The sequence below is a fragment of the Meleagris gallopavo genome, chromosome 5 (assembly GCF_905368555.1).
Source record: "Meleagris gallopavo chromosome 5, MGAL_WU_HG_1.1, whole genome shotgun sequence".
In the NCBI taxonomy this organism is placed as follows: Eukaryota; Metazoa; Chordata; class Aves; order Galliformes; family Phasianidae; genus Meleagris; species Meleagris gallopavo.
Window position 1 is genome coordinate 37,869,158 of NC_139408.1, and position 24,757 is coordinate 37,893,914.

At 52.2% G+C, this 24,757-nt stretch overlaps 2 protein-coding genes and 2 long non-coding RNA genes across 4 annotated transcripts in view; 3 read left to right on the forward strand and 1 right to left on the reverse strand.

Moving 5' to 3' along the window:
- The first annotated feature begins 1,294 nt into the window (after nucleotides 1-1,294).
- FOS (Fos proto-oncogene, AP-1 transcription factor subunit) lies at nucleotides 1,295-3,984 on the forward strand. Its single transcript, XM_085225338.1, has 4 exons — nucleotides 1,295-1,604; nucleotides 2,035-2,283; nucleotides 2,395-2,502; nucleotides 2,609-3,984. Exons 1-4 carry the CDS (start codon nucleotides 1,464-1,466, stop codon nucleotides 3,212-3,214), a joined length of 1,104 nt encoding a protein of 367 aa, XP_085081464.1. The 5' UTR covers nucleotides 1,295-1,463; the 3' UTR covers nucleotides 3,215-3,984.
- A 3,613-nt stretch (nucleotides 3,985-7,597) lies between these two features.
- On the forward strand, nucleotides 7,598-10,832 carry LOC116216684 (uncharacterized). Its single transcript, XR_004159950.2, has 3 exons — nucleotides 7,598-7,806; nucleotides 8,705-8,813; nucleotides 8,933-10,832. It is a non-coding gene; the product is annotated as an uncharacterized LOC116216684 (long non-coding RNA).
- A 49-nt stretch (nucleotides 10,833-10,881) lies between these two features.
- Nucleotides 10,882-17,171, reverse strand: LOC146544322 (uncharacterized). Its single transcript, XR_014883660.1, has 2 exons — nucleotides 16,835-17,171; nucleotides 10,882-14,165 (listed from the first exon to the last, which is right to left on the reverse strand). It is a non-coding gene; the product is annotated as an uncharacterized LOC146544322 (long non-coding RNA).
- JDP2 (Jun dimerization protein 2) overlaps nucleotides 13,464-24,757 on the forward strand; it is a 39,476-nt gene continuing 28,182 nt past the window's right edge. Inside the window, exon 1 of the mRNA XM_010711742.4 lies at nucleotides 13,464-13,619. The gene's annotated coding sequence lies outside the window, so the exon portion shown is untranslated. The remainder of the gene's footprint in view (nucleotides 13,620-24,757) is intronic.

The window sequence follows — 24,757 nt, forward strand, 5'->3', positions numbered from 1 at the left end:
GCCAGAGCGAGGGGCGGGGGTCCGCGCCGGTCCCAGGGAGGGAGCAGCCCTGGCAGGCTCAGAGCCGGTGAGAGCAGCGCTGGCCCCGCGGCCCCTCGCCTGGGAACGGCGGGGCCGTGCGCTGCCGCAGTCCTTGGCTGTCCCCTCGGCGCTGACGGGCAGCGCAGAAATAGCAGCTGGCCCAGTTCTCCCGCCCCCGTGGCCCAGATCTCTAAGAACGGAGGTTGCTCGCGCAGCAACAGCGGCAGCGGCAGCGGCATCAGGCGCTGCATTTAGCCCGTGAGCTCAAAGAGCGGGAGAGGCTGCCAGCAGGATCCCAGCCTGCCCGGGTGACGCTCCTGCTTGGAGACTGCGCTGCGGGCTCTGTTTGTTGCTGTAAACACGCTGCCGCTGCAGCTTCCCTGTTACTATCTATAGCCGCGATCTCTTGGCTCCCGTGCGAGGCGAGGCTGCGGTCTGGCCGCCGGCTCTGCCTGCCCCGAGCCAGGGCTGCCGACATCCCCGCCGTGGGTGGGTGTCTCCGGGCTTCGCCGCGACGGGGATCAAAACAAAACCCAAACTGGAGGAAAGGACTGGCCTCGCCCTCGCCGCTCCCCCGGCGCCCCCCGCCCGCGCCCCCGTCCCGACGCCCGGGGGCTTCCCCGAGGGCTACGCGGCCCCGGGGCCGCCCCGCACTCCTCCTTCCCGGCCCTCCGTGTGCGTGACCCCGCCGTGGGGACGCGTTCCCGCCGCGCGCCGCGACAGCCCCGCACGCAGCACCCGCCCGCCGCAGGGCGCGGGGACGAAGGGCGCCGCGCCCCGCCGCACCCCACGCGTGGCCGCGCCCGGCTCCGTTAGTACGGAGCCCCCGCCGGGCCGCTCGGGGCGGAGGGTGCCGGCGGCGGGGGGAGGGGAGGAGCACGCGGGGGGGCTGGGGCGGCCCCGTCCCACCGCGTCCCGTCCCGCGCCGCACTTGGCCGCAGCCTGGAGCGCTTCCCGTCAGTCACGCCCCCTCGCACAGGATGTATCCCATATAAGGATATCTGCGTCAGTGGGTTCCCGAGCCCGGCCGTACCACTCCGTGAGGGGGGGGAAAGCCCGGAGCCGCTCTTCCCGCCCCGCCCCGCCGCACTTCCTCCGCCCCGCCGCGTTTCCTCTGCCCCGCCGCCCCGTTGTTTCCCGCGCTCGGCGGCGGAGCGGGGCGGCGGCGGGGCCGGGCGCGCGGGGCGAAGCGGACGCGGGCAGAGCGGCTCCCCCCGCGGGCGGGCGTGGTGCGTCCCACGTGACGTAGGCGATTCACGCGGCGGCAGGGTATAAAGGGGCGGCGCCGAGCGATACTCCAGCGGCAGAGGCAGCTCCGACAGCGGAGAAAGAGACGCGCGGCGCGGACCGAACGCAGGGACGCAGCCGGCCCCTCTTCGCCTTCTCCCGCAGGGCGCTCCGCTAGCACCGCAAGGCCCCGCACGGCCACGCAAACAGCCGACATGATGTACCAGGGCTTCGCTGGGGAGTACGAGGCGCCCTCCTCCCGCTGCAGCAGCGCTTCCCCGGCCGGGGACAGCCTCACCTACTACCCGTCCCCGGCGGACTCCTTTTCCAGCATGGGTTCCCCCGTCAACTCGCAGGTGAGGGCCGTTGCGCGGCCGCCGCGGGACTCGGTGCTGGGGAGGAGATGGGTGCGGGGGGCTGCGGGGCGCGCCTCGGGTCGGGGCGGTGCGGGACCCGAGGGGCGCGGTTGGCTTCAACCGGGCCGGGGGCAGCGTGGGGAGCGGCCGCAGCGCCGCCGCGGGGCGGGCGGGGGGAGCTGGGGTCCGGGCTGCGCGTTGCGGCGGGTGTGTAAAGCGGCTTCATTGATAAAACGCGAGTTCATTGAGGAGACTCCGGAGCGGCGCCTGCGTCAGCGCGGACGTCAGAGATATTTATATCGGGCCGCTCTCGTGCGGAGCGGCGCTGGCGGCGCGGCCCTGGGGGCGGCGGGGAGCGGCCCGGAGGGGAGTGCTGACCGCAGCCTCCCCTCACCCTCTTTTTCCCTCCCCCCCACGTTGTGTCCCGCAGGATTTCTGCACTGACCTAGCCGTGTCCAGCGCCAACTTCGTGCCCACCGTGACGGCCATCTCCACCAGTCCCGACCTGCAGTGGCTGGTGCAGCCCACCCTCATCTCCTCAGTCGCCCCATCCCAGAACCGCGGGCACCCCTACGGCGTCCCGGCGCCCGCCCCCCCCGCCGCCTATTCCCGCCCCGCCGTGCTGAAGGCGCCGGGCGGCCGCGGGCAGAGCATCGGACGAAGGGGGAAAGTCGAGCAGGTGAGCGGGGCGCGGGGCTAAAGGGGGGGGGGGAGCGGGGGGAACGAGGCTGGGCGCGGAGGCGCGGGGCGGGGGTCTGGCGGACGCGCTGACCGCTCTCTGTGTCCGCAGCTGTCCCCGGAGGAGGAGGAAAAGAGGAGGATCCGCCGGGAGAGGAACAAGATGGCAGCGGCCAAGTGCCGCAACCGGCGGCGGGAGCTCACCGACACGCTGCAGGCGGTGAGTGCTGCCCCGGGATCCCGGGGGCCGCGGGGCGGGGACCCCCCGGGTGGGGGCGGTCGGGCGAGGTTGGCCCCGGCTGACGGCCCGCTCTCGTCTTTCGCAGGAGACGGACCAGCTGGAGGAGGAGAAGTCCGCTCTGCAGGCGGAGATAGCCAACCTGCTGAAGGAGAAGGAGAAGCTGGAGTTCATCCTGGCGGCGCACCGGCCCGCCTGCAAGATGCCTGAGGAGCTGCGCTTCTCCGAGGAGCTGGCGGCCGCCACCGCACTGGACCTGGGCGCACCCAGCCCCGCCGCGGCCGAGGAGGCCTTCGCCCTGCCGCTGATGACCGAGGCGCCGCCGGCCGTGCCGCCCAAGGAGCCCAGCGGCAGCGGGCTGGAGCTGAAGGCCGAGCCCTTCGACGAGCTGCTTTTCTCCACGGGGCCGCGGGAGGCCTCCCGCTCGGTGCCTGACATGGACCTGCCCGGGGCCTCCTCCTTCTACGCGTCGGACTGGGAGCCGCTGGGCGCCGGGAGCGGTGGGGAGCTGGAGCCCCTCTGCACCCCCGTGGTGACCTGCACCCCGTGCCCTAGCACCTACACCTCCACCTTCGTCTTCACCTACCCCGAGGCGGACGCCTTCCCCAGCTGTGCTGCTGCGCACCGGAAGGGCAGCAGCAGCAACGAGCCCTCGTCTGACTCCCTCAGCTCCCCCACCCTGCTGGCCTTGTGAGGGACTCGCCCCGCACTGACTGACCTGCCGGCCCCCCGCCCCTGCCCATGCACCCCCACGGACTCGCCATGCCCCTCCGGGCCTGGGGAGGGCACTGCTGCCGCCACCCCCCTGTCCAGCCAGGGCCCGGGGCCTGGTGGAGTGCCTGGGCCCATACTTCCTCCAGAGATGTAGCAAACCGCATGGAGTTTGTCTTGTCCCCAACGGCCCATCTGTGAGAGCTGGTAGTCTGTAGCATGTCCCACATGGCTGGGTTGGTGACTCTCCCCTCCTTAGTATCACTAGCATTAACTAATTAATCCCTTGGTTTTAAATGATTGGAATTAACCTGGTGCTGGGTATCTCCAACTTGTATCTAGTGCAGCTGATTAACAATAACTACTGTGTTCCTGGCAATATCGTGTTCTGATGACTTAGCAACGACCCATCTTACGTGGGGGGGAAAGAGACTATTTTATTTTCTAGTAGGTAGATGAATAGCTATATCCATGTACTGTAGTTCTACATCGATGTTCATTGTACCTTTACTGATCATGCATTGTTGAGGTGGTCTGAATGTTCTGACATAAGTTTTCCATGAAAACGTTTTTATTGTGTTTTTAATTTATTTATTAAGATGGATTCTCAGATATTTATATTTTTATTTTATTTTTTTCTACCTTGAGGTCTTTTTTGACATGTGGAAAGTGAATTTGGATGAAACTTAAGCATTGTTTGCTTATTATTGTTCAGAGACATTGTCAATAAAAGCATTTAAGTTGAGTGCTGGAGCTGTCCTAGCCTTGCCTTTTGCATTAGCCCCTCTGACCCTAAAGGGGCTCCCTGAACTCTACCTGGGGTTGGGCTTTACTGACATCTGACTGCTGTATGCATTGGGGTGGGAAAACCATTATGTGCAGATCTGTCATTGCCCTGATGTGTTAGTCAGGCCTGGCTGTGCCTACGCCCTTCCCACCCACTGCTGGGGCCACCCCTCCTCTGGCCTTCCTTCTGGGGCTGCCTGCCATGGGCTGGTGCACCTTTGCCTGTCACCTGCTGTGGCCTTTCTGCCATAAACCAGAGGTGTGCAAGAGAATGGAGAGTAGGAGAGGTCTCACTTCTGAACCACCAAGGCTGTTTCCAGATGGGGGTCTACCCTGTCACTTGCATGTGGCTGATAGCCCAATTTCCTCTTGCATAGGGAGGGGTGGGACTGTAGCCTTGCTCTGTGTCCTGGGCTTGCTTTGCCAGGAGAGCTACTGAATGTCTTCTCTCCATGAAGGCATGGAGAGATGCTCACACACACTTCTCTCTGAACAAAAATAGTGTATGGCAAAATACACTTCCCCATTATCAGTTCTCCTGGTCCTTGAATGAATGCAAGCTATGGCAAGCAACTTAAGAGCTCTAGGAACTCTTCCCCACTAGGGTCTTGCCTGTGCAGCCTCTTCTCTAGCTCATCTAAAAGGGCTGCTACTCTCTTTTCCTCCTGCTGCCTGCACAGCAAAGCATGCTCCTTTGGTGGGCAAGTCTCTTTGCATGCAGGGGGCTCTTCTGCTCTCATCTCTTGATCGAGAATGTAATTTCCAAGATGATGGCAAAGATGCCTCCTGTGCTGGCACGTGCAGCTGGCTGAGGATTGCTTTTTCCTCTGAGGAAAACTTTTTGATACACTGAGGGTGACAGAGTACTGGAACGGGCTGCCCAGAGAAGTGCCTGACATCTTTCTCTGGAGATATTCAAGACCTGCCTGGATGCCTACCCATGTAACCTGTAGGGGAGTTGAACTCAGTGATTCCCGAGAAGCCCTTCCAACTCCTACAATTCTGAGATTCTGTGACAGCATGCTCAGGAAATCTCCACAGGGCTCTTGAGGTCATTCAGACTGGGTTTGTGCAACTGGAGGCTTCCTGGTCGTGGCTGCAAGCTCTGCTTTCTTCACCCCGTCCCAACCAGAACACGCACAGGATATACCTCATCTCAACAGTGCGTATTGCACTGCTTGGGGCTTGCTCAACACCACCCGCACTGTGCAAAGGCAAGCATCACTTGTGCTGCTTTCAACACATGGCTGGAGGCAGCACTGACAGCTGACAAGGAATGACCCTGAGTTGCCACCTGCTCAGTAGCAGCCACTTTTGCAGCATCGCTCTAATTCACAAGGGCAATACCCAGGTGCAGCAAACACACAGTGGCACTGACCCCAGAACTCACGTAGGTGTAGCTACAAGAGACAAGTGACTCGGTGAAGTCAGAAAATCTGGAATCACAACATTGCTGCTGAAAAGACTGTCAGGCTCCTAGCTGGAGAATTCAGAGAGCTGCACATTCAACAGAGAAAGAAGCGGTCTCAAATACCAAGCAATCCCCTGGAGGCAAGTGGGGTGATCCTGGCCTCACTGCCCCTCCCCATTACTGGGCAGGGTAAAGCAGAACCTTGGGCTGAGTTTCTATCCATGGTCCTCTTGCAGCCTCTCTGAGGTTTGCTCCTTCCAGCAGCAGTGACAGTGACCACCATGCGCCAGTGTCAGTGTCTGCATCACACGAGACTCACGTACCCAGCACGGCCTGACTTCTGCACTGCCCCTGGGCTGCATCAAAAAGGGGTGGCAGCAGGGCAAGGCGAGTCGTCCTCCCCTCTGCTCTGCCCCTGTAAGGCCCCATCTGGAGTATTGCGTCCAAGCCTGCGGCCCCCAGGACAGGAGGGGTGTAGAGCTGATGGGTGCAGAGGAAGCCGCAAAAATGCTCAGACAGCAGAAGCACCTGTCTTATGAAGACAAGCTGAGGGAGATGGGCTTGTTCAGCCAGGACAGTAGAAGGCTCCAGGGAGATCACACTGTGGCCTTCCAGTACTTAAAGAGAGCTTAAAAATGGAAGAGAGACACTTTTTACACAGGCAGATAGTAATAGGTGGGATGGTTTTAAAATAAATGGGGGGAGATTTAAATGTTGGGGAAATTTTACACTGAGAGATTGGTGAGGCTGTGGTGCAGGCTGCCCAGAAGCTGTGGTGCCCCATCCCTGGAGGCACTGAAGGCCAGGCTGGATGAGGCCCTGGGCAGCCTGAGCTGGTGAGGGGCAGCCCTGCACATGGCAGGGGCTGGGGCTGGGTGGACTTTAAGGTCCTTTCCAACCCAAGCCTTTCTGTGACTATGATAAGGCAAAGAGCCTGGGATTAAAGGAGTGAGTCTCGTGTGATGCAGAGTGTCAGAGTGTAAAAAGTGTAAAAAGTGTCTCTCTTCCATTTTTAAGCTCTCTTTAAGTACTGGAAGGCCACAGTGTGATCTCCCTGGAGCCTTCTACTGTCCTGGCTGAACAAGCCCATCTCCCTCAGCTTGTCTTCATAAGACAGGTGCTTCTGCTGTCTGAGCATTTTTGCGGCTTCCTCTGCACCCATCAGCTCTACACCCCTCCTGTCCTGGGGGCCGCAGGCTCGGACGCAATACTCCAGATGGGGCCTTACAGGGGCAGAGCAGAGGGGAGGACAACTCGCCTTGCCCTGCTGCCACCCCTTTTTGATGCAGCCCAGGGGCAGTGCAGAAGTCAGGCCGTGCTGGGTACAACGTGCGGCTGATGTACCCACTTCCCAGTATTTGAGGACTGCGGAGCAAAACCTCACTTGAATTGGCACGGATCTTGCCACTGACTTCAGCAGAGCCGTGAGAGGGAGCCGTGCAGCAGCCTCCGCTCGGGATAGATTAAGTGCAAATGCACGTGCCTCGATTACGGGCTGTATCTGATGGATCACACAGATACCGGCACACAGCTTGGTGAAACAAAACAGTGGGCACGATGTTAAGACAAGCGAGCAACACTCTCATTACTTCTGACTCCTGCCGTGCTCTTAATGCCACTGAGGGCAGCAGCGCGATTTGCTCTCAGAAGCGAAGCTGCAACGCAAGGAAAAAGTGGAACCGCAGTTACACACGGCAAGAGGCAGAGCCGTACCACAGCACGAGCGGTCCGCAACGCCTCTGCAGGGGAACGCGGCACAGGCGGGCGGCGGTGACCCGGGCAGGGGAGGGCGAAGATCCCCGCAGCCCCGCCGCGCCTCCCCCCGCGCGAGGCCGGGCCCGGCACCCCGCCCGGCAGCGCCTCGAGGTCGCCGGCCGCAGCCCGCTCCGGAGACGCGGCTGACGGGAGCCGCGGGCCCCTCGCCCCGGAGGCAGCGCGGCACCCCATCCCGGCCCGACGCAGCGCGGCGCCCCATCCCGGCCCGACGCAGCGCGCCGCGGGGAGCGCCGCCGCCCGAGCCCGGAGCCGCCCCGCGCCTGCGCGGAGCCGCCGTGTTTACTGTTTGGTTGCCAGGGCGCCGCGCGGCGGGCGCGTCAGGGACGTGACGTCCCGCTCCCCGCGGAGACGCTACGAGCCAGCGCCGTGACGCAAGTGCTTCCGGCCGTGCCCATATATGGCAAAGCGGCGGCGCCGTCTTCCCCTCGCGGGCGCTGGACGTTGAGCTGCGCGTGCGGCCCCGCGGCGGGAAGGTTCCAGAAGGGCGCGAGCCGGAGCCGCTGGCACGGCGATCTGCCGCTGCCCGTGAGCCCTTAGGGCTGTAACAGGCCTCGGTGCAGGCAGTGAGCGGGCGTCTGCGTCCTTAGCTGTGCGTTCTGCAGGTTCTGTCACTTGTTCTGCTGTCGTTTTGTCAGTAAACCTGTCAGTCGCGGTAGGAAGCCTGCCAGAAAGTCATCGGTGCTGACTGATGGTCAACAAGCGGGTTGTTCTCGTGAGAAAATGAGGGTTTAAAAAAGCAGCACTTCTGTACTGGCTGCAGAAGTGGGTGTGTGCGCCTCAAGTGGCTGTGCCTGCAGGAGGGGTGCTGGAACAAGCAGCACAGGTGACCCTGCCCAGGGCTGGGTGGCCTTCAGGGGTCCCGTCCAACTCCAATGGTTCTGTGAAGAATCAGCCTATAAACTGATTTACTGCTAGGGGACGAGATCTTGGCATTATAATGGTTCTGTGTGAATCTCGGCTCAAGGCTTGGTAAATAAGCTAATCAAATGTTAACAGTGGGCTAGAGAACAAAGCTGAGAGCAGCATTCAAAATGCAGCACGGTCCCGTGGTGTGCCTGCGCTTTGAATGCTCCGTGCAGTGCTCATCTTCAAAAGGATGTGGAGCTCTGAGAGGTGCAGATAAATAATGATCTGGGGCTGTGGAGCTGCTCCTGTGTGAGGAACGGCTAAATTAATGAGGGCTCTTCAGCCTTGAAGAGGCACCAGTGAGGGAGATATCTGGCAAGAATTACAGGCATCAAATGAAACATGGGAAAAATGAGAGTTAAACATACAGGGGTTGTTCATTCTGTGCTGTGTATTGGCATGGTAGATATTGTAGATAGCACTTTTCTTACACTGGAGAGGAGTCTAGAAAATGAGCAGAAGAAAAAGCTAATGAGTGCTGTTAAATAACAGTGTGCTCTCTTTGAGTGATGAAGTTCTGCTTTTTGTAAATTTCTGGGGCTTTGGGGGAATATTCCGGGGATGCAGCATCGTACCCTTACCTTGTCCTTACAGCCTTTTTTGGGTGCCTGCTGCCAGCCAGTGGCAGAAGTCTGTGGGTGATGGCAGAGGAGGAGAACCAGAGAAAGGGAAACTTGGTCTGCGTGACCCTGACTGATCTCTGGTAAGCAGTTAGCTAAACTTTCGCTCTGACTCTGCGCTTCCTTACTGAGGCAGTATTTGAAATTTGTATAAGTTATTACCAGATGTGATCTCACATGTCCACAATTTTCATCCGTTCAGATCTTTTGCTGATAAAGTTGTTCTTATGGCTTCTGGCGAGCTTTCCAGCCATAGTGGGTAAGCTGGTGACCCGGTGAGATGCTGAAGTGAAACCGACAAACACGTATTCTTCTGATATGGAAACAGCGGATATCCACAAGGGACCTCGATGTTATATCAACAGGATACCGCAGGAAAACAAAAGACGGTCATAACTAACATGTGGGCAATACAGCACCTTTATTACTTCCAATTATGGAGCTTTTGTTCCCTTTTTTCTCTGGCATCTTCGGATTGCAGAACAGATTTTCAGTTCCTGTTCACTGCTTGGGTTTTGTTTTTATACAAACATTTTGTAACTTTTTCCTGTTGGCAAAAAACAACCAGGTGCAACTTTAAAGCAGTCTGAATTCTGACTGCATCACAGCTTCTGTTTAATGAGAATATAGCTCTCTATTAATACCCAGCTTGAATTTTCTCATGCTAAGGGAAAGGGAGGTGAAACAACCTCATAATGCAGAATTTATCTGTTTTTGTTTGCAAAACTAAGTATTTGTTTTGAATGAGCAGCGGCATTGCAAGGGCCACAGAGTAGCAATGTCAGACCTGAGGCACATCCTCTAAATTCTACAGGATTCAGGTATTTCCAGGCTGCTAGGGTTTTGAGTAACACATCATTTTGGCACAGCTCTGAAGTGTAGTGGGTTTTTCTGAGTAAGAATGATGTTGATCCTGCTGTGGAGCATTTGAACTTTAATTGTAGGAGGAATGGCAGTTGCTGGTGGCTCACAGCTGAGAGAAGGACAAGCTCTGTTACAACATGTGTGTGGTGTGGCGATTAAACTCAACAGTAATGTGACCTGATGGTGTTGTGTCACTAACCTTGAGGACACAAAGGAAGATAAACTAATTTGCTGCCATTACATAAGAGTTGAGTACAAAGCCAAGAATGAGGTTTCGGCACAGATAAGGATTTCATTCTGAAACTTTCAAAGAATTTAGACCTTCACAGCTTTATTCATAGGAGTTGCAGTTCCTTCCTGCTGCAGTTTGCCAGCAAATTCCCGGTAATCAGGTGCCACAGGCCTGCATTCTTTAGCTGTGCCTGGGGGTAGATAGAAAGCATGAGCATGGGATTGCTTGCTGACTGTTACACAGTAATAATCCCGGTACCTGAAAGGGTTTTGGCCTGTGTCAGCTAGCAATCTCCAAGGTGATGTGTGGGCATGGTTCAGGGCGTAGTATGCCTCCAAAGAGGAGTGTGGGTGAGGGTGGGCAATCCTCACGCTCCGTGGTCATACTGCAACGTCTGAGCCAGTTTCATACTGCGTTTCCTACTTGGTGACAAGTCCTTTACTTACCTTATTGCAATGGCTGTGTAAAGCGTTCAGTGCTCTAAGTTTACTAAACTACTCCACACTGGGGAGAATTTAAGGGAAACGCAAAGTGATTTATTTCACCAAAAGGTAGGTAGGTAGCTGTATTTGAAGACAAATATGGCAAATTAACCAAACAAGAAAATATGCTATTCTACCTGATTGTCTTCAAGATCTTTGTTTCAGCCTGAAGGCTGAGCTGAGGGGCATGGCAAGCTGCTGGGGTGGGTTCTACAGCTATTAGAACTGCACAGTGGCACTCAAACAAGCTCCCTTCCCCAGAAGGCACGTTCCTGGTTAGGAACGCTTCTTTGAGAGAAGTTTTATGTGTATTTTATACATCTTTACATGCCTACGGGCCTTCTGAGGGCAAATGCCTCACTGTGTCACTTCTGGCTCCTAACACCCGTACATTTGGTCAAGACCTGATTTGTAACAGCCTTGCTAATGAAACACCATTTGTTGTAGCTTGACTCCTTGTTGTGCAAAGGCATGACAGGAGTGCAGTGTTCTTGATACCTGGACAGAATTAATGTGGCTTCTTGATAAGCCTGTCACTATAATGTATAAATAAATAGTCTTTGCCACAAGGGCTTTAGCACTTCAGAGTAGAAGTATTTTATTTTTCCTCTTAATTTTTATTACTTCTAATATGAAAAACACTTCACAAATACTTTCGTGGCAAAAGTAAATACAGCTTGTTTGCTGATTAATTCTAGAGAACAGCTATGAATAAGACAGTTCTGGAACTGTCAGTGTCCCTGTGTTTGTGATCAAAGTGCAAACCAATTTCATTTGTTAGATACGTGGAATTGAGTATAAGGCCATGTGATCAAAACCCAACAACATCTCCTACCAAACCACTTTAACCTTAGGACCAAAATCTGCATTTTCCTCTGTGTGCCATATTTTTACTTGCTGTTGTATCAGACACAGCTAAGGGATTGAACTGTTGCACGTGTGTGAGAATGATGACCATAGCTAATTTAAGGCACGTGTAGTTGCATGAGGTAATGACCTCACAGCTTCAGTCATATGAACAGCTTAATTATTGGATATAGAATGACAGGTTGTGTCCTGCAGATGATCAGACACAGAATGTGCTGAAGACCAGTCTGACTCTTAACCAAAGGTTTGTATTTCCTTTTAAGATACATCATGCACTGAAATAATCATCTGTATTTATGAGGACAAAGTATTATATAACAATTTTCACCTGTGGATCTCTTAGCCTCCTTGTGGGCCCTAATGATAGAAGTGTTCTGTTCTGTCTTGCCATGAGATTTTCAGTATAGCGTTCGAGTACTTTCCCATTAACCTCAAATGAGACTAATACGCAAATGTGTGGTTTGTTCCTGTCTCTCCACACTGGGTTACAATATGCTAGCAGTACAGGTGGGAAGAATCATGCCTTGCAGTCTGGGAAAGCATGTACTGAAGGAGTTCATTCTCCAAATTTGGGCAGGTCCTTGGAAAGTGGGGTCTCTCACACAGACGAGCGTTACCTTTTTGCTAAGTCCATTTGTGCCGCAGGGTTGCATTAGCTGAGTACAGTCTATCTTGGTGTTTCAGATGGCTTCCTTCTATTTGATATGCTGGTGCCAGGCCTTAAGGTAAGAACCAAGTTTAATTCTGCTGTTCTCAGAATTATATGAAGAAGGTGAAGAGTGTGATCCCATGTTAACAGCCAGGTAAGTTGAAGCACTGAACAGCAATTTTGGGAAAGTTAAAATCAGTCTACATGTACATTCCTGCTGTCACCTCTGCTCTGTGTGATTCTCTTTCCTTCCTAGTTTCTTCATAGTTACTTGCCTGACCCTCAGTGAAGTAGTTTAGGAATTTACACTGACAGAAGAAATGTTTTCATATGTAGGGGTTAAATTCCAGCTGAATTTGGTCCCTAACCAAAGTTACTGCAGGATCAGTCAAATGCTAATACCAAAGCAATGCAAGAGGTAAATCCTCCGGCTTTTAGCTGGAACTGGGCTACACAGCCTCCAGAAACCCCAATCAACTGATGTGATGCATTGTGTCTGTGATCAGTAGGATCAGCTGGGTCAGGAGGAGCACAGGAATAATGTGGTGGTGGTATGAAAGAACCCAGTGGTAAATTGGGTAAAGAACTAATCGAGAGATGTTGAACTTACCTGTGTGTGAGTACCTCTAAAATCAGAGTTATGTACTCTGATAGAGCTACCTGTAGCAGTTTAAAATATAATCTTTGCTCTCTGAAGTGAGTTGATAACTTTCTTTGGTGACAGGACTCTGTGCTGTGCCATCCACAATCCTGTTGGCTGATCAAGTGATTATGGAGAGGAGCACAGTTCCCAAATGCCAAGTGACAGAGGCTGAGGTTCCCATTCCCTTTAACCGCCCCCAGGAACGTGTTAATCCCGGCTGGGAGAACAGGCTGGAGAGACTGGCCTGGGGATGCCTGGAACCAGCCATCAGCACACAAGTCAGACACCCATAACAGTGCTTTTAGGCTCAGCTGCCTCTAAATCTGGGTCTCTGGGGTCCTGAGAAACATCACCCATTCACTAGAGCTTCTTAGTCCCAAATCTGAATTTCCACGCTTGTCTGCATGTAAGGAGCTAAAAAAAACATGCTGTAGTTTTTACTGGAGCTGACTGACATGTGAAAGTGTCTTTGTAGCCTTAGTGTTCTGTCTCATGATGGATGTGCATCATGATCCTAAACTATGGCAAAGCCTTCCAGTGAAACAGCAAAATGCTGTTTATGTCTCCTGGGTTTCATCAGCCCCTTCCAGGTCCTGTATCTGCAGAGTTCTCGGAGGTGCTTGGGGTTTCATCGTTAGACCCGTAACCCTTTGTGCATTTCTTAGAGCCGGAGCGCCTGGAGTCATGTGGTTATGTAAGAATGTAAACGTAATTTTTTGTTAAGCATATGATTAGATCTCGAGATTGAGGAGGAAAGTTGCGCAATGTGAACCCAGCAGCCACAGGCGTTGGAAGGAAGGAGCAGCGTTCAGCGTTTGCAGCAGCGAGGCGGTCTCTCGCTCCCCGCGGCTCCGGCCGTGAGCACGCGGGCGGGCGCCAGCGCTGACAGCTGCGGCTCAGCCGGCCCTTTCTCTCCGCGCCGCAGCCCCGCCGTGAGCCGCGCTCCGCCCGCCGGCGGCATCGCGCAGTGCCCTCTGTTGGCTGCCCGGGGCCCGGCCGGGGGACCCGGGGCTGGACGCCCGGCCTTACGGCCGCCGCGCGTCCCTGCGGCCCCGCGGGAATGCTGCCTGCCCGGTGCTTAACTTCGTTCCTCGCCTTTCGCCGCTCCCTGCTGCTGCCGAGGAAGCTGAGCGCTGACGGAGGAAGGCGGAGGTAACTCGCCGTGTGTGAGCGCTATTTGAATCGCGGCGCTGCGAGCCCGGGCGCCGATCCCCAGCGGGTGGAGCGGGAGCGGGTTGTGCGGGATGCTGGGCTGGATTTTGAGCATCTCTAGCAATGGAAGTTTCCGCGGCCTGGCCGGGCAACTTAGTCCAGTGTCCGACCGTCCTTATGGTGCTTATGATAAAAAATGGGATGCTGGGGAGGTGCCTGTATTTCTCCACTGTGTTCCCAAACTTTTTCAAATTCCCGTAGGTGCTTCCTTGGGGTAGGACCGGGTAGAGACAGGCAGGCTTTTCGTAGAAAGGATATGTTGTTGATACGTGGCCAGACTTGTCCTTGGAGATTTTTGTGTGGCTGTGTATCAGCTGTGCAGTCTGAAAATTGACATAATTTCTGATGAGATCTCTTGTGTTTAATCCTCTCAAATATGTGTAGTGCTGATCTTGGGTGTAGTTTGTCTAATGAAACTTTGGACAAGATGATCCCGTAAATGACATGCAGATTTGGGTGCCCAGCAGCCTCCCGTCAGATTTTGCCCTAGGAAATGGTAGAAAGTCTGTGAGAAAGATCATGGGGCTGGGATCTGGCACCTGGGAGAAGTGCTGAGGGGACTTGGGCTCCCATTGGCTGTGCTAAGCAGGGGAAGATATTTGCTTTTGCTTATTTTGCTAAGTCTGTTTTTTGATTCTCTGAACCATACCTGCAGGAAGGACTTAAAGAGACGTTGGGCCAGTGACAGAGCCCATAGCTGAATGGCTGGAAGCATTAGTATGCTGCCAGGGAGATGTTCAGGTGGCACTCAGGTTGAAGGGCTGTTTGATATGGAGGAGGCTGTTGTGCTATGCGTATAAGCTAGGGGTGACTTCTAAAGTAAAACAAAACAAAACAAAAAAACAACAGGAAAACATAGCCATGCAGGAAGGAACATCAACACTTTCTGCACTGCCATGAAGTTATTTGTGCCAGTTCTGCAAAATGAATAGTGAGAGAAAATGTACGTCCACATATGGCTCATGATACTGATATGTAATCTTTTGAACCTGGAATGAAAATCCTTGTGTGGCAAGAGGGGAGTTAGGAGTACGGCATGAGTAAGAGTTTGGGTCGTTATACAGTAGAGTCTTCTGCTCTGTGAGCAGCAGCACTGCAGCCAGCTCAGAAAAAGTAACTTGCCTTTACTTCTTTCACACAAGAGGGAAGGCACATTGGCAGCACTTGTGAGCCCAGCACGGGCCTGTTGCTGCTGCCGCCACTGATGGCTGGGACTTTTATGTGGTTGAAAAGCAGGCAGGGAACAGACAGTGAGAGCAACTTGGGAATAGCTTTGGAGAGCGAAGGAGAGTGAGGCATCCAGAAGCACAGCCGTGCCAAGCTTTGAATGGTAACCTCCTGAAAATGCAAAGGTCCATCCAATGCCTACTGACTGCAGTGTGATACACTTGGTGCTTTGCCAGGTCTGTAATTGCTACAATGTGCTCTAGTTATTCTGGTCTCTTTGCTCTCACCAAAGACACATTTACAGGTGTTGATCTGGTCTCCTGGCTTCCTTTGTACCTTTGTACCAGTCTCTTACATCCGCTTTCTCACTATGCAGGTCGGAGGACCAAAATAGTTATAGGTGGAGATGTGTTCACTTTGTTGTGCTTCTTGGATTAATGGATCAGTGGTGTTCTGAGTGGTCCATGGAGGTCTCCCTTCAGAAACAGTGTAATTCATTTCATGGTTTTCTTTTCTCAAAGGGGAGAATGCTAAAATTCAGTATGTAGAAAGCAGAGCATTGGGAATCCTGGTGCTTGCTATCAGCTGTGCAATGGCAACTGCTGAGCTTGTGATGGTGGTTAATGTCCTGGGTTCAAAAAGAAAGAGCTTAGCAGTTGTGCAGCTGTGGAGCCCTGCCTTGTCCTACGTGCCTTGCTCTGTCTGATCTGAAGACCTTCAGAACAGTACTGCAGACATAATGAAATATACAGGCAGTAACAATCACCATCTCTTGTTCTGTTCATCCTGGCAGCAGCGGCCTTTCGCTGTGTTGAGTTCCTTGTGAGTGAAGGGTGTTAGCCCTGGGGAAGCTGTCCTTGTCTGAGGACTGTCAAACACTGCCCTTTCATTTGGTGGGAGCCCTGACCTTGGAGCTGCAGAGCTGTAGATGGTTTCTGCAGAGTGATCTTAATAATATGACTTTGTTTAGAAGGTCTAACAGCTGAAATACTTGGGGAGTCTCGCCTTTTGCACAGCTTTCCCTGTAAGATCCCCCTGCTAATGCCTCTGCCTGAATCCTCTGGTACCCCAGCTAGCTCCTGTCAGAGACTGAGAAGCTGGACCCAGGAGTTTGGCTGAACACAGGGAACAAGTTTATCATTTGCTTCCCTCTGCATGGCAGTCTTTCTGCTGGCAGGCAAGGTGTTAAAGTACAAGCTTCGTAGCCATCACTGATTCTACCTCGCACTTTTTTCTTTTCTTTGGAAGCCTCATGTGCAAAATCTTGCACTGTGCCTTTCAACTCAGGCTCTGGATCAAGTCTTGCAAAGATTGGGTGCAGCTGCAAGACTCCTGGAGGGATTTTTATTCTCACATCAGATAAAGTTGGGGTAAAAAAAAAAAAAGGGTAAATCACAGAGCCAGCAACTTTCTTGGCGTCTCTGGGATTGCTGCTCCTCCTGCCCCTCCGGCCTTCAGAAATGCATTCGGCAGAGCTGCCCGCACAGCAAAACAAATGCATCCCAAACCAAAACAAACAGAGTTGGGTGTTGGTAGCGAATGGGCCAACATCGTGTGCTGGCGTCATCTCTGCCCACTGCCAGCATGTTGTCATAGGAACAGCTGGATTATTTTACAATCCAGCTGTGGAGCCAATTCTCTAAAGGAATAGCCTGGAGGGAGGAGAGGGGCGGGCAAAAGGGAGCATTGCTGCATTTTCTGGTAAGTGAAGGGAGGAGGAGTATTAATGGAGAGAGGAAGGGAGGGATTATAAGTGAGTGCCATCTGTCATAGCCTGAAACCACAACCAGTCATTTCCAGATAACTGACTCTGTATTGTTAGCTGGATCTGGGAAGTAAGAGCTGCTCTGTGGGAGAAGGGGTGAGGATAAAAGGAAATCTTGTCCTGCGGTGGCCATGGCTTGCAGCTGTGCAGTGTGCTGTGCACCTGCACTGCGCCCCACCACCCCAGAAGGTTGAAGCTGATTAAGTAATGGCTTCTCACTCACCCAGAAAAAGATTCACGGCCATTTCTCTTGCACTCTCGGGACATTTGGTGCTGTGTTTCTTCTCCGTGAGCTCCTTGGATTGTGTTTGGAGTCTGCAGAGCACCGAGGGCATTGTAGACACCTGAGCAGAGGCTTAGTCTTGGTGCTCGTGAGGGCTGTTGTAGTAAAGGGAGCGCTCCTGGGCTGATGGCAGGAGGTCTGTCCTTCAGCTGAGCTCTGGACCTCGTGATTCAGCAAGTCCCACTGTTTTTCCCAGAATCGCAGGGCTTAGAAGGGACTTCTGGAGAACATCGAGTCCGGCGGCGGCCGGTAGGTGGTGCGGCCGAGCTCCGCGTCTCGGCTTGCTGCCGGTGCCGGGCACGGGAGCGGCTCGCCGCCTCACCCGGGGACACCCGAGGCGGCCGCTGCCGCCTGACCGCCCCAGCGCTGCGCTCCACGGCCTGGCTCGGCTCTGTGAGGGCTTTGGGGACACGTTTCGCCAGAGCTGGAAGGGACGGTCCTTTTTCATCGCTTAGCTTTGAAGTGATGGTAGCCAGTATCAGTGGAGTGACAGGGAACTTGGAAACCTTGCCATCGAGATGTTACCAAAGTGCAGAAAGGACACTGAGCCATTTTCTGAAATTTACCTTTTTTTTTTTTTTTTGGTCAGTTATGTACAGGTTGATGCTACATGCCCAGACTTGGGGGTGACAGATTTGTAAGGGTTCCCCTGTGTCTTCTGTACCTTACTGGTTCTTACCCTTTTAGACTTAAAAGTAAATATTCTAGGCATCTCAGTACCTTCCTCCCTCCTGCTGCTTCGTTCTCCCGATTCCTCCCAGAGGCCTTTGCTGGCCCTGCTGCCGGAGCCCCTTGCAGGGGGACAGCTGGCAGAGCTCTGAGTGCTCACCTCCAGCTGAGCTTTCAGCATGTGGGCTGCTTTAGCAGGGCTCTAGTGGGCACTGGCGGCCTTAAGTGATTGGTAGGATTTGGACATACTTGTACAGACAAACTCGGCTCTTTCGGTAGCGCAGATCTGCACCTGACCCCTGTTCTGGAGGAGTTACCTACAGATGAGAATAGCACTGGAGAAGAGGTCGGGCTCATAAAATGTACAAAGGGGTTTATTTGGATGGCATCTAAACTGTCAACACAGTTATTTCCACATTTGCAAAGAGATGCAGAGATTCCTCTTTCCTTGTTGTATTTTCAGTCTCTGCTGCTTTGGGGAGATAACTGAGGAGGCAGTGACTAATGAAGTGTCTCAGATGCCTTTCCATGATGATACAGCCACCACTATGGAAAATGCTGCTCTTTCTGGGGGGAAATTTATCTCTAGCTGTCCGGTATAGGGAACCTACTCTTGTTCTTTATTTTAGCTTTCAGCAAAGAAGGAAGGGGTTTTCAGGCAAGTCAGCACGAGCTGTTTTTCTAGAGCTTCAGCAGATTCTCAGGGCTATGATTCTCAGGTTACTTTGTTTCCAGTTTACTGGAGGCCGGGCTGTTATAAACGTCCCCAGCACAGCCTCACACAGCGTGGCGGTGGCAGTCCTCGGCCAGCTGATAGCTGGGAAGTGTGGGCAGGTGCCTGTTGCCAGTGTGTGGATTGGATCTTGTGATGTGCAGTGACAGCAGCAACTGTTTGTCCCGGGATTGAGCACGTATGCGTTGCAGGATCTCTCATTCCTTGTGATACAATTCTCTGTGGCTTTCATTCTCCAAAAGCTTTGTTTTGATGGACAGTGAGACTGCCCGTCAGCAGAAAGTACTGAAGACTAAGCGTGGAAGCTGGGGCAGAAAGTGGGAAGGAAGCAGAGAGAAGAGAAAATGAAATTTTGTAAGTGTAGGAGAGCAGGAGAAGTGTGTCACTGGCTTTTACAGGGAGCGGTGTGGGTCTGGGGAGGAGCAGGTAGCTGAGAATATCACTGTTTGGTGGGACTACTCAGGCTAAGCCTGCTGTGCTCAGTGCTGCATCCTCCAGAATAAGCAGCCCATCCTCCTCCAGACATCTGCATGTAGACAAACACAGGAGGAAAGGCTGACTTTATTTTATTTTGCTGCTGCCTGGTTGGCTCTTGCTCTCAGAAGGGCATTAGCTATGAATCTTGACAGTTAACAGACAATTGCATGTTGTTTTAGAGAGTTGTGGCTATTCTGGCTGTTGGACAAGTGGGATGAAAGCAGAAATTCAACTCAGTGCTGTAACTATTTGTTACTGTCCCTTTTATTATCCTTCCTCCCTTTGATGTGGAAATGTTGGCCACCCTTGCCCTCTGGAATGGTGCTCAGGTGTAATAATGCAGGACATCTGTCTGCTCTGAGCCCTTGCTGCTCATCACCTGCTTGTCAGGACCAAGTTTTGTATGTGTTCACAAAACCAGTGCTCAGCTGCACGTTCAGGCAAAACTGCCTTGCAGAAAGGAGCTTCAGGCACTGCAGTGAATGCTGAGATTGTGCAGATTTTCCCAAATCTCCTGTGCTTGGGGATATTCTGTAAGGAGTCCAAATACTTCTACTAGAAATGAATCATTAACAGCTAGTCCTTAAGAGATCCTGAATGTGTTTGTTACCTTGAGCTGGAGCCACAGATTGGAGTGATATTGCTGGGCCCTGGTATTTGGTGCTTCTCCAGTCCAGTATATGACTGGCATTTGAGGAGTGGGTATTAAAAAGTAATTCTGTAACATGTCAGCATTGATTCCCTGTGGAAAAAAAAGCTGCTCTACTTGCAGGCTTTTCAGTCTCTAAATTAGGCATCAGTTATAATAATTATACATTTATTTTTTTTTTAAAGGAAACATGACTGTGTCAGCTTTGGTGCTTCAGTTTAGGCTTTATGTAACAGAAAACTCATTGGAATTACTTGATTTGTTGTTGTTGTTGTTGTTGTTAAATCAAGTGAAGACTTTCTACAGAAAAAAGCAAATGTGCCTTTGCCCACTGTGCTTTTAGCCGTAGTGTTGCAGTCATGAAATCCTGCAAAAGAGATGGGCTTAAAAGCATGGACAAAAATGTGAAACTAATTAACTGAGTGTCATTGTCCAAGCTGAATGAAGTGCTGAAAGAAAATAAACATTTGCAATGAAACGCAGCGTGGATCTAAACAAATTCTTTCAGCTTTAGTAATAATCTGTAGCACTTCCTTGGTAAATGAATGACTGGGGAATTTTTTGTGCTAGAGCTGCAATTGTACTCTGACACCATTACCACCAAGCCTGCAAGGGGCTGTGGGGACCTGCATTTCCAAGGGCTTTTGCCACAGTGCTGGGCCAGGCTTTCTCTCTCACTAGTATCAAAGTGTTTGTTTCTGCAGGCAATCATGGTAGCTGAATGTGTCAACAAAGCATGCAGCTGCACGCACGGTTTTTCCTGTTGCTTTGGACTCCTGCCTCTTAGAGATCAGGCCATGAATTATTATGTCTTTTAAATTTGCTTTGCAGCTAGTATCCCTAAGAGCACCTTCATTTCCAGAAGTAGCTACTCAATGGATTTCTCTTTAGATAAATGCTTTTCTGTACTCTGCCCTGTGAGGAGCTTGGTGGCTGCAGGGAGGATCATAGCTGCAGTTACATCTGCTGTGAAATTCCCAAGATTCCCATCACCAACTTCATTTAAGCATCCCCCAGCCCTGCTATAAGCAAGTGAGAGACACTCACCCTGCTTGCTGGCTGGGACCCAAGAGTACAGGGCACTCCAGCTGGAGACACGAAGGGAGCACAGAAAATAGTGTCAAGTCATGAATCATCTCAGTGAGGACTGACAGCCACCATCAACAGAACCAGACAGACCTGCGGCTCACTGCTGAGTTAAGCAGTTTATTTCTCGTCAAAGTGACAACGCACAGATGAGCTAGAAAGGCAGCAAAGCACTGCTGGCAAGCAGCTGCCTTTGCTCCATGCTTCCTCACCACACTTTTTTGCAGCAAGATACCTGTAGGACTGTGGATGTGTAGCGTATGGGCCTCTTAGCTGCTCCTGGCTGGTTTCCTAAGGTGACAAAGCCTACGTCATCATGCTCTTTACCGTGGGGCCCCTCTGGCTACTTCTGAAGACTGAGGACGGTTTCAATCAAATTTGCGAGAAGATTAGAAATTTCCAGGATTGCTTGCTGTATGACCACAAGTTTTATGGTGCTCTGCAGGTGGAAAAAGAATGAGACCCAAATCAGCACTTGCCACAGCAGAGGCACTGCTGGTGTGGAGCCGCTATGTACAGGGTATGTGTGGTGGTACAACAGCCAGCTCGCACACATCAGGTCTAGCTAGAGCACGGAATGGAAAGAAGTGTGAAGGGAAAGTCTGAATTAATGCAATGCCAGAGGGCAAAGACACAAATGTGAAATATGGCTCATCAGCTGTTTTTTCTGTTCTGAGATCCTTACCCATACCAGACTGTGCCTTTTAATTCTTCAAAGAATTCTATGTGGTCTCGTCATGAGCAGAGGCCTTCATGTTTCAAGTGTGAGACTTACTTGACTGGCTGCAACCTAAGCTCTTTAGTAGGACGTAAAGCTTGAAAACAGTGCCTCCATCCTGATGGGCTTCAGAGGATTTAGGTGCAGCTCACCAATGCCTGGCAGTTTTCCAGGGAGGCGCAGCTTCTTTTCTGGGGACATTCTCACTGCCTGACCCATATATGCTGCACCTCCCACATGTATGAGATAACAAAGGCTAAAGGGGTGCTGTCTGACAGGAGAAGTTGCAGTAAAGCTTTTCTTGGGTACTACATAGTACGTTTTTGGGTACTCCCATAGTTCTTGGGACCACAGCCTTGTATTTTCTTGGCAAAAACATTCTCATCCTGAAACAGGAACCATGTTTTTTTGCCTTATGGTATGTCTTGCCACATTACTTTGGATAGGTTTTAGCTTTGTTTTGCAAGATGATCTCCCGCTGTACAACTGATGCCAGGAGATCCTCATGATAAATTGCATGCCCCAGGCAGTTCTACTTAATCTCTGCCACACTGCAGCGCTCCCCTTCTTCTGGGTCATCCTTGTGCTCTGTGGCTCTGAGGTCACCTCCAGCAGCCTTCTTCCACTTGATTTGAACTGGGAGTGCACAGCCTCTTGTCTGTGACCAAGGGTGCAGCCAGCTCCCTTTGATTGCCGTGTTCCTGCTTCTGCAGGGTTATATGAGGAAATCTGAAACTTTCTTGCCAGAGGCTGGGGAGCAGATTCAGTCTCTGGCAGACCTGGAACAACGAACAGCTCGGAGAAGGTGTGCTTTCAGGACATATGCCAGCATTGAACCAGCACCAAGAAACTGCGGCAGGTTTACAGAAATGCCACAGGCAAAACGAGAGCTCTGGTAATTCACAGGCTCCCTGGGTTTGACAGGCAATCATCCAGCCTCACCTCTTGTATAAGACTGGACCCTTCATTTCATGTAGTTACCCCTGTCCCACACCCAATAATATGTGCTTGCCAGCAGTGCTTTTGGGAGGTTGGCCAGCCTCAGTGCAGGACTGAGCTGAGACGGGGAATCTGCCACTTCCACTTGTTGAACAGCACCGCTGTATTTAAAAAAAAAAAAAGTGTTTTATTTCTAATCAGAAATTGCCTGGTTATGGCATCCGGCTGCGGTCTCAATTCTTCCTTTCTACAGGAGATGAAAAGCTTTCTGAGTGCCCTGTGTTTACACCATGGGATTTCAGCAGTACAAAGGCATTTTTTTCCATCTGGGAGGCTGAACAGGTTGAGCTTACTATGGGGCAGGTGGTGCAGATGTCAGCCATTAGAGTTTCTTGCCACTCCTTTCCCCAGGAGTCAGCATCCCTTTTAAAGCAAGGAAGCAGTGCTTTTGCTGGAGCTGTACATTGACATCAAGTAGCTCCCATCGACCTGTCCACCATATCCCTCTATGAGTATCTGCTGTATGGACTTGGGCCCGTGTTTCTGAAGGGGAGTGCTTGGAGCTGCTGTGTATGGTGCAAGGTTCACGTTGAGTTAGAGAGGGACAGAATCAGCTGTAAGAGAAAATATTATTCTGGGGTACAAGTGCTTTAAAGGGCCAAAAGTAATTAACCTCTGTAGGGAAATAGGCTTTATCACCTACATAGAGACTGAGAGAGAAGAGAAAGTGCTCTAGAAGACAGACGGGAAAGGTCTTTGCAATGTCACTGTCGGTACCAATATAAATTTCTGAGGAAAGAGAGGGGAAACAATAGCAGCAGAAAGCTTCCAGAGCAAAGGCAGATCTCCTCCTGACTGAAGGCTGCCAGCTCTGGACCTTGGTGGTTAGTTAGCTCTGATGAACCTCGTAACCACTGGCTTGTGGTTGTCTTTCTCATCAGTGGCTCCTCAACAAGCAGGCCAAATGGCGATATCCTAGTGGGAATGTAGCTGAGCCGTTGGATCAAATTCTGGATTTGAACCAAGCCAGTTCTGTTTTGGAGCAACTAAACTGTCCGGTGGGCAGGAAAAAGCTCTGGGGAGCCTTGACCAAGTTTGCTAGAGATTGAAGCAGCAGAGAGTTTCCATCCAAAAAGGATCCAGGCAACATCTCCTTACAGTAAACAGAAGAAAGCTCTGCAGTTCTGTGATCCTTAAGCATAGGGGGAAGTGGAGGAGGCTGTTGAGAGCAGGCTGAGAGCCCTGGGAGGTTTCATACTGACATAGCACATCTGTAGGGGAGAATAGCAGCGGTAGAAACATGCAGGGGGACTGTCTCAGGTTCAGAGCAGCTGTCTGCATCTCCAGGGGTTCCTCGCACCTTCCTGGTCATGACTGCAGGGAAGGAAGCAGGTTATATCATTTGGCATTATTAGCAGCAAATCTGACATCTGGGCTGGTCAGTGGAACGACCCAGGCATTCGGTTTGTTTATTTTTCTTTTGCCTTTGGCACTTTTGCTCCTTAAAGAAAAAGGCCTGAGTGCGTTGCTAACACACCACTCAGGGTAAGCGCTAAACGAAACTCCCACTATTTTGAGGAACTGAGCTCAGGCATTTTTTAAATAACTGCTGCTTCATTGTGATTCTTGGACAAATTGAAACTAAAACTTCTTCCCCTCTGCGTTGTTTTTGCCTGTTGTGCTGATAGGCTGCTCTGTGGCTGCAAATCTCCAACACTTCAAAGTACCCTAAATCTATTCTTATTTGGCCTAACTTGACACAGAAGTAATTTCATTAACGTCAATGGTGATACTTCCTTTTCATGTTGGCACAAAGCTGGCTTGGCTGAGAGCCCCCATCACGCATAGAGAACTTCTTTCCCCTGCTCTGCCCAGCAATAGCTGCACAACAGAGGTGAACTTGTTGCAGTGCGTAACACAGGCACGTGACTGCTGGGATGAGAGAGCGGCTGTCCCTTTTCCAGCGTGTAAATGGCTTCTCTAAGGGCACATTTCCAACTGGGGGCTGTTGATTTCCTCAGTACATGGACCTACAGCACTAGGGAAACTGACCTGAGGCAGCTGCTCTTCTCCTTTTTTCCACTCTCCACTTCCAAATGCCCTCTTTGGTATCCCAGTGCCTAGCATCATAAGCCACTTGCTCTCTTGTCCTTAAAAGCAATGGGGCTCAGAGTGTTGGACTCTTTGGAGAAGCTAGGGTCTATTTTTAGCTGAGCTGCTTTGGAGAACTGTTGGGTAGGTGCAGGTGCAGCGTTGGAGGATGAGTTTGGAGCTTACGGCTGCTGAGATCTGAGCAGAGCTTGGGTGAGTCTGGGAGGTTTGCTGTTCCCCTGGGGGTGTTGCAGGGAGGGGGCTGGAGTGGGTGTAGCTGGCGATATGTACAGGCAGCCAAAACCTGGTGTTGTAATGTCTGAGACGGGCTGAGTTTGGAAAAAGCCCCGATGATATCACCCTGCAGAACTGTTAACAGCAGAGCGCAGGAAAGGAAACATTCACAAGTCCTTTCCAAATCTGCAAAGGAGAGAAATTAATACTCCTTCTTCCCATACATACCAGTCTGCTTGGAAATGGCTTTCATTCATGACCATTCAT

Bases quoted from the DNA above. Each gene is read 5' to 3' on its own strand.
- FOS (XM_085225338.1), top strand. From the start codon at position 1,464: ATGATGTACCAGGGCTTCGCTGGGGAGTACGAGGCGCCCTCCTCCCGC. The intron at 1,605-2,034 runs GTGAGGGCCGTT...TGTGTCCCGCAG, and splicing joins GTTCCCCCGTCAACTCGCAG to GATTTCTGCACTGACCTAGC. The intron at 2,284-2,394 runs GTGAGCGGGGCG...CTGTGTCCGCAG, and splicing joins GAAGGGGGAAAGTCGAGCAG to CTGTCCCCGGAGGAGGAGGA.